We start from the raw sequence: 8,902 nt of genomic DNA, 5'->3' as shown, positions 1-8,902 counted from the left end.
TGAATAAGATAGAATCCCGAAATAAGCTTTATCGGGTGTTGCACAGTGCCACTCGACTGAGTGACCGGTTCACTCGACCGAGTGCCAGTCACTAGATCCGCTAGGAGCTATACTCGGTCTACTAGGAGTCTTGCTAGGTCTAGTATACGGTCATCCTTTACTTCCGGTGGTCTTACCAAGTCTGAGAGTCCCCTCACGTATCCCAAGAGTCCTTTGTGGGTCCCAAAATATCCGGGCATTACAGTATTTTAGTCTCATTTGCTTTCAATAATAATTTCCAATAAATTTCTCATTTTCCGGATAGGTTTCGGTCTTTTTTTTTCCGAGTCATCTTTTGATGGGTCTAGTAGAGTATAAAAATATGTGAATAAAAATACATGGTTGAGTAAAATGTGTACATGAACAAACAATGACATTCTTTTAAGACGAATGTTTATTTTAAAACTAAAACATACATAGAGGGGACAAGTTTTTGCTTGTTAGTTCCTAGAGTTTCTCGTCTATATCTTATTTAACTTGTTTTAAGTTTAAGAAAGATATATTCATCTTTAAACTTTGTGCTCGTTTTATTTTTAATGAAGATGCACTCTATTTCTATACCTCTTTTCTCCACCTTTACAAAATTTTGACATTTTTTGCGATGAATGCTACTAAGAGAACTAGAGGTGCAAAAGCTAAAACGTTAAAACCAGACTTGATTAAACTGATAACGGATAAAAAACTTATTTAGAAATCTTATTTGTCCTAGCCCATACCCAACCTTAATTGCCCATAACGATTAGCTTAATAATGACTCAAATAAGATCATTGACATTCATATTAATTGTTATCTATTATTAACACGAAATTATTATTCAAGATTAAATATATAAGATAAATTATGTAGGTATGTTCTTGACCTTACTTATACTGACTCGGACCAAACTCAACCAACATTGACCCTAGATGAACAATAAACGACGTGAACCTGTTATTCACATGACATAACCCAAACCCAATATGACCCGATATATATAGACCCGACTCATAACCGGCCCAAGTGACTCGATTGCTACCGGTAGAAAGAGTTGGTCCACGAAACTTCCTTATAGTCATGATGTTATGTGCGCTCTTAATCTAGGTGGTGCATGTCAACATACTTGATTGTAGGCACTTTAAATCAGAGATTTGTGCATATATTAGACAGATGTAACCTTAACATCTGCATGTTATTTGGAAACGACCAAGGGCTACTCCTGCTGCAAATAACTTGGGAAACAACGCCATTTCAAGATAATTTGGTACTATTAGCGAACATAAACGTCCATCGTGAACTTTAAATATCGTGAACATAAACGTCCAACTCCCAACACATGCCCAACACATAGAAGGGGAAAAGCCTTCTTCGTCCGTGGCGCAGAGCTTCTTTCTTTGAGTTTGGAAATCAATCTGACTTTACTATCTTATATACGATACAAAGACAATCTTATTCGCTTGCCTTTCTTGTGGGCAAGATTGCTCTTTAGGAAGAAAGAAAGCCCGCCAAGCCAAGCATTATAGTAGATCCTAGCTATAGTTCAGTAGAATAGTGCAGTGAAGCTCTTTTTACTTTATTCTTTAGAACAAGATATATGGGACGATTTGGACAATCTAGTAGAGATAGAGATCAGACTCGTGAGGTCGGTGCACTAGGTGGGGAAAGCGTGGGCCAGCTCTTTGCTGCTTACCTTAAAGAAGGAAAGAAGCAGCTTTTTCTATAGTATATAGAGAGAAAGACTCTAAGGAGAAGACTCGAGAGAACCAAGTTTAAGAAGCCCACTGGGAAAAGAAAAGGCCAAGCTAGGTACGATTATTCACTGGTCATACTCGACGAGCGGCACATTGCATCATGTTCATCAAGAGCTCTATCAGAAAAGCAGAGAAAGAGCATTCACAAGAAGCAGTGTTCTGTTCAACACTCAAACCTCTGTAAAGAAATCAATCAGATCAAAGCAGGAGACGGACTTAGTGCTCAAGCCCTTACTTTGTGGAGCCATCCATAATTAGAAGATCCTTGTACCACTACATGGAATACGGGCTCTTGGGAGTCGCCATCCTTACTTCTTGCTATGGTCTACGCCTACTACCTTGTCTTGTGACCCAGGGGCTTACACTCTATTCTAATCTAATTAACAAGAGTTGTCGAAAGTCATAAGTCAAAGGCCAATAGATTAATCATAAAGTCAAGCTGCTCACATTTGAATGCAAACAAACAAGAGAAGGACGCTTTCTTCTTATAAAAGCTTGCAAGTAAGAAAGATATACAGGGTAGAGGCAAAGAAAGAATAAACAAATCAGAAGGTGCCCGCCTCGCTTGGAGTTGGAGACATAGCCGTAGTCTGGTTGGACTTCCTGACACCCACTTCTTAGAATTCACAATAGAAGTAGAATCTTTTCTATCCTATCCGCCCTTTTCGTTTAGGTAGTTATAAGCCCACAATACACTGCACTGTAAAAATTGCTCAAGTGAAAGAAGAATGGCAAAACTTGTGCTAATATTAGTTCCTACATTATTCCTAGGCTTTCAAAACTACCTCATGTTTGAACGAGAGCTATTGCAACCCCGGGGAAAAAAAGGCTAACAAAAATAATACAAGAAAGCAGGAGGGTAAGTATAAATAAAGTTCATAGTCCTAAGGCTCAAGCAAAGGACGAACTCAAAATACGTACAAACAAAATGGAAAACGAAACTAGGAGGCAAACTCAGTGCTGTATTCCATGTTGAATAAAAGGTGTCGGCGATTTTCAGAACCCAAATTGATCTTGCATTTCCTAGCAATGGATTCAACAAGGTTGTCGCTTTCATGATCCATCTCTCTCTGACAACGCCTTCGAGCTTTCAATAATGTGGCTCGAGCTGGTTCAAAACCAGCTTCAATCTGGCAGGGCGTTTCTAGGTTAGAATCTGGTAGGAGTTGTCATAAGGAAAAAAATAGTACATAAATCAATAGAAAAGATGTCTTTACCATCGCTTCAAGAACAGACAAAGCAGATTTAGGATCCCGGTTGACAAGATGAGCATCCACAAGCAAGGTATAGGACATGGCATTTGGTTTCATGCCTAGACTGCTTAGATGTTCGAAAACCCTTGCAGCCTCTTCTGCCTGTCATCAGGTTCAGGAATCAGTCTACTGAACATGGATATAGGCATATAGCATAAACACCATTTTTCACATAAGTGTTCATACAAAGCATTGTGCTTCATTAGTAAAACTTTCATGGGTCATCCAGATGAAACACTGCGCATCGAGACTTGGCACGAACCATAGAGGTTGAGTACAGATTCAGTAAGGGTAACCCGGTCAGGTCAGTTCAAGTTAATTCTGTACTTCATTTTGGATGGGGTCATTTCGGGTTCAGTTTGCTTCACATGTGCTAGTATCAGTTGACATAGATCCGGTTGGAATGTTGGATCGGGGAGAACTGCTTACATATATATCTAGCAAATGGTCATTCGGGTTAAGTACACTATCAGATCAGTTTGAGTGGGTCATTTCAGTATATTGTTAAAGTAATTTCAGAACGAGTTTATTAACGTTTTTCCGTGTTGGGTAATTTCCGGGTCAATGGTTAATGGGCTCTAGGTAGCACCGAAATGGACACGCACACGGCATGCCATGAAATTTAGGACACGGGACACGTTATTTAAATTTAATAAAATATACTCCCTCCTATTCACCATTTTCTTCCCTATTTCCTTATTCGGATTATTCGGGTTTTCTTCCCTATTTCCTTTTTTGGGTTGATTTGTGTGATCCAAATTAAATTACATGTGGGGTAGTGTCTTTTGTGTGGTCCAAAATCGATTTCTTATTCCTTGTGCAAAAAGGAAAGGGGAAGAATATAGTGAATAGGAGGGAGTACATTTTATAGTTATAAACTTATAAACGTACAATTTTATTTTTGTAAAAGTACAACAACGACAGCAACAACATTACCCCAGTGCCTCAATGGCTCCCGCAAATTGCGGGGTAAGGGGGGGGTCGGATGTACACAGCCTTACCCTTGTGCGTCGAGAGCTGCATCGAAGGACCACTATTTCACAAGAAAAAGAAGCACAACCACTTTAGTGAGCCATTTTGCTTAATTCCATCATAATCTAGAACCAAAGAGTAATGAATTTTTGGCTCCATTGTAAAAGTAATTGATATTAAATTTAAATAAGCGAAGGTAAAACTTGACATTGACTATCACTCACTCCCATTTTTCACCCAAACCCATTTTATAATCAATCTCTTTCGACATCTCATACTCGTCTAAAGAACATCATTTACTCTCAATTCAACTCGTTTCCACCAAGCTCCACCATAAGACAACATACACCATTAACCTTAAATTCAACTTGATTTCATTTAAAGATGTGTCCAAGTACCATTGACAAATGTCCGCGACGTGTCCAAATACCATGGACACGTGTCGAATACGTGCCTAAATAAATGAAGAAAGTTAGACGCGGCTTTATAGGTGTCCGACACGTTTTGGCGCGTGTTCCACGCGTGTGGGTGTTGGAGGCGCTACGTTGGTTAAGAGGAGTGTCCGTGCTATCTATTGGGCCTTAAGGGTCATGCTAGTGGTATATTAGGATTTAGGAGTCATGTATGTTAAGGTTTTTGTTTTTAAATCTATTAAAACTATGTCATTTTGGGTCTAGTTATTTCAGAGAGTCATTTTAGGGTTCGAACATTCGAATTGGATCAATATCGGTACAACAAAGTTCAAGCAAGTACAGGTCCTTGAGATGTTTGAGATTTACGGGTTCTATTCTGGTCCTAGGAACAGTTACTCAGATTGGGTCAGTCGAGTCGCGTGGGTTATTCTACATATACCAACCTCTGAGTCTCTGACCCCATTACACCCTGTCCAAGGGAGAATTATTGGAGGCAGTAGAGCTAATAATGTACTCCCTCTGTCCCGGTCATTTGTCCTATTCCATTTTAGGGTGTCTTAGTCAATTGTTGTCCTCTCTATTATAAGAATGAACTTGATGAGTAATTTGATCATTCACACTCAATTTGGTCCACTTTTCATTTATTAATTGCCCCCCTCCTTTTTCCTTGATCTTTGTGCCAAAAACCAAATGACAACAATTGACCGGGATGGAGAGAGTACCAAACTACCACGTACATTGGACAGCTAACTACTTCGGACTCCCTATCCCAAAATCCTTCTGCCTCTATAAACCTCTCTACTACCATCGAACTCAAAATATAAAGGCACCGCATTTCCGCATCCACTTCTATGCCACATGTAAAACTGTAGAAGCCGTCGTCTAAGAGAAAACGGATAATTGTAGCAGCAATACAACAACATTACCCCAATGCCTCAAGAAGGGGGGGATTTAGGAAAACGAGAGAGACATTAGGACAGACGTACCTTCCTGAGCTTCCCAAATGCATACATTAAAGCATTGTACGAATGTATATTTGGTGTCAAGCCAAAGCCTGAACTAATTGCCTCAAATGTTTGGTAAGCCCGGTCAAGGTCCCAAGAATTGGCACAGCCCAAAACTACACAATTTAAGGCAGCAACAGATTTGTAAGGAGGGTCGGCCCGGCTTAGATTCTCCAGTTGATAATAAACCTGACAAATTGAACTATCATAAATGTGTGTATATATAACCAAACAGCTTGGATATTAGTTACAGAAAAAACAGAGACACGCATTCGTAATGATCAATACTATGAATGATTAACAACACATAAAAGGTTCAACATCTTCTGGATTAGTCTACCATAAATGTGTAAGGATACAAAAGCTACTGTAAATCCATGAACTTAGAGAACGACACTAATTACATTATTTATCAAACAATTATCCGATTTAGTGTACTGTGATTGCAGCAAGCCATAAATGGAAATTGTACATCAGAGAAAAATATTGTAGCGAATAATTCACATGGGGTAGTGATGGCCTTGTGGGAAAAAATTAGTGTACAAGAACATGGACATGTAAAACATTTGGCCTACTCTTAGACTCTTACTCAAACTTCTAAATGAAGTTTTCTTGACTATAAACCCAACGATGAGGCACAGAGAAGAAACTTTCAGCGAGCGTTCAAGCCACACAAAGCCTGGATCTGATTACACTAATACACTCAAGTACTCAATTACCCAAGGTAAAGGCGAGTGCTCCGTAACACCTTGGTAAAAGCCTAATCAAGGGGAAATTTTAAAGAAAATTTGATATTCTCAGGAGTAGACATGAGATAAAAGAAAGTAAACAGGCCTACCAAATCCAATGTTTCATATCCCTTTTTTGAGCATGCCATGACAAGTGGATGAAGGGAAGTGAATGGTGAGAATACATCCTCTTCAGCTGTAGCATGTTTTTTTTCAAACTCACTAAGAGTACTAAAAGCACTTGGCAAGTTCCCCACGGAAGCAAGGGCATTGATCTTAGCCAAGTAGGTTTCGCGGTTAGGAACCTTCTTTTCACGCAAGGATCTCTTCAAAATAGCCCATGATGCATCCAGAAGTTTGGTGTCATATGTGCGTGCAGCTGTGGAAAGAGCTTTAACCACTAATCCTTCGTCAACAGAGAGATAGGCAGGTGGCCTTGTATTCTCACCTCGTTGAATCCATCTAGCCATGAATCCCAAAGTTAAAAAGACCAGCTTGCTATGGTCGTTCCGCATGGCAACCTCAGAAATAACATTGCACAAGGACCAATCTGGTAACAGCAATTTATTTTGGTCCATAGCCTGACATATAGGCAATAAACAAAGTCAAAGTTGGTACATGTAGCTTGAATTTGACATAATTCCCCACGGAATACTCAAAAATTTACCTTGCATTTTTCTATGATAGACAGCAACGAGTCCAATCTTTGCATAGAAATACAGCTTCGAACAGAATCGATGAAAACCCTTGACGACAGTATATAGCCAGATTTCAGAGTTAGATCTACATATTTCAAGGCAGCTTCAAACTGGTTCGCCTGAAATAGCTTGACAATGACCATATCAAAAGATTGGTCATCGGGCTGAGATAGCTTTCCGCTCTGCAGCATCCTAGATCGCAGAAAAAAAAAAAAAAAAAAAAGGTTCCATCCATTAAAAACCTTGCATCTAAATTTATGATATAGTAGTTAACTCAATACTCAGCTTAGGAAGATTGACTGAACCAAAATGGCTCCTTCAAGTTGTTTACGCTTCTTATATAACCAGTCGATGAAATTAATGACACAGTTTTCATTAGAAGACGTGTTAAAACAGGCTCTCTGTTTTTGCAACATAGGTGTAAGGCACAATTGTAAAATTATCCTCCTTCCTAGTTATAGTTTTCTTCCCTATTTCATATTGAACTTAGTCACCTTATCTTCTCTATTCCTTATTTGATGAGTCTGTGGTGGCGCTGAGTTAGGTATCATTGTATAAGGTGGGTTGAGTGAGAGACATGTGAGGGTAGTGTACTAGTGGCTATAATGCTCTCAGAGGCAGGGGAGAAATTGATATTAGGGTATAAAGGTAAAGTTCTCCCTTTCTTAATTTTCGTGTCCATCTGAATATCTGATGTACTTGTAAAACCATAAAATAGCGGAAAGAAGTTGATGTGAACAAACCAGATGTAATAATGGAGTATACTTAAAGCGGAGTCGAGTTAGGATCCTCTCCATTACCTCAAAAGTAATGGATGATCCATTACCTCTACTAGGTTCGTTTTAATATATTACTTCTCCTACAAATCACCATTCATTACTTAATGTTGTGAGCGTTAGATCATTCCGGGATAATATCTAGACCGTTCAGAGGTAATGGAGAGGATCCAAACTGGTATGACATATCCTACTATATAATTCAGCAAAATATGAGTAGAAAACATTAAAATGGAACAAGCTTGTTAAACGCAAATCCATATATATGATGATGAAAGGAAGTACCTTTCGAGAAGAGCAACAGCGGCTTTCCAGTCAGTATGGTGAATAGACTTAATAACCAAATTAAAGGAAGCGGTATTGGGCTCGATAGCAAACAACTCCATCCTCTCAACAATCCCAAGCAACTCAGCAGCGGAGGCACCGGACATCAAATGGGCACGAAGGTACTGATTAAACAACTCGACATTGGGGCTATTGGGTTTGCCATTAAAATCCAAAGAACTGATCCACTGATCAAAAACAGCCTTGACATCAGACCACTTTTGAGAAGTAACCCAATCGGCAAACTGGTTCAAAAGGGAGTTGAGGTCGATGGAAGGAGGAGGCCATTCGTGGATGCGAGGGGCCATAACAGTGTAGCCAGCGGAAGTGGCGGAGGAAGAGGAAGGGAATGGGCTACGCCAGTTCTGGTTGTACATGGGGCTTCCGGTGGAGGGGCTTGGCGGAAGAGATGACGGAGGATTGGGGAGTTGATCTTCGACGACGGCTTGTTGGTTAAGGATGCTGAATGTGGAAATTGATTTGACGAAATGGGGATTTAGGGTTTTCATTTGGGTTAGGGTTTTTGTCAGTGTCGCCATTTTTGATTGCATCATCCTAAGAGAGAGAAAATGAGCGTAGGGTTATTGTGAAGAGGAAGAGGATGAAAGTGAATTACGGAGAGTGGCTACCACTACCAGCGTTTTCTTGTTTTGGGAGATGCGGTCATGTTTGTAATCGGTCATCCATTTATTTGAGTTTAATTTTACTTCTCTTTTTTAAATTAGGAAATGAATCTCAACTAGTTTTGTGACCCGTAAAATTCACGGGTTGTTCTGTTTCTAGTGTAATACTTTAGTGATTTAATACAATAACATACTACGATCAATTTAATTTACGATTTTCATGTTTTAGGGGTTGTATAAATTCAATTAGTCTTTTATACAATAGTTTATCAGAAATTAAAATTTCATACATTAGATATACTAAGATACCCCTATCAAAACTAATGTAACTCAATGTAAGCTAA

General features: G+C 39.3%; 1 protein-coding gene across 1 annotated transcript; it reads right to left on the bottom strand.

The window, feature by feature from the left end:
• Window positions 1-2,476: 2,476 nt before the first annotated feature.
• Window positions 2,477-8,606, bottom strand: LOC141623460 (pentatricopeptide repeat-containing protein At1g26460, mitochondrial-like). Its single transcript, XM_074439569.1, has 6 exons — window positions 7,897-8,606; window positions 6,805-7,027; window positions 6,248-6,718; window positions 5,392-5,598; window positions 2,985-3,122; window positions 2,477-2,897 (listed from the first exon to the last, which is right to left on the bottom strand). Exons 1-6 carry the CDS (start codon window positions 8,487-8,489, stop codon window positions 2,709-2,711), a joined length of 1,821 nt encoding a protein of 606 aa, XP_074295670.1. The 5' UTR covers window positions 8,490-8,606; the 3' UTR covers window positions 2,477-2,708.
• Window positions 8,607-8,902: the final 296 nt, after the last annotated feature.

The sequence above is a fragment of the Silene latifolia genome, chromosome X, assembly GCF_048544455.1.
Source record: "Silene latifolia isolate original U9 population chromosome X, ASM4854445v1, whole genome shotgun sequence".
Taxonomy (NCBI): Eukaryota; Viridiplantae; Streptophyta; class Magnoliopsida; order Caryophyllales; family Caryophyllaceae; genus Silene; species Silene latifolia.
Note: the sequence above shows the minus strand (reverse complement) of the source record. Positions and strands in the feature narration are given on the sequence as shown.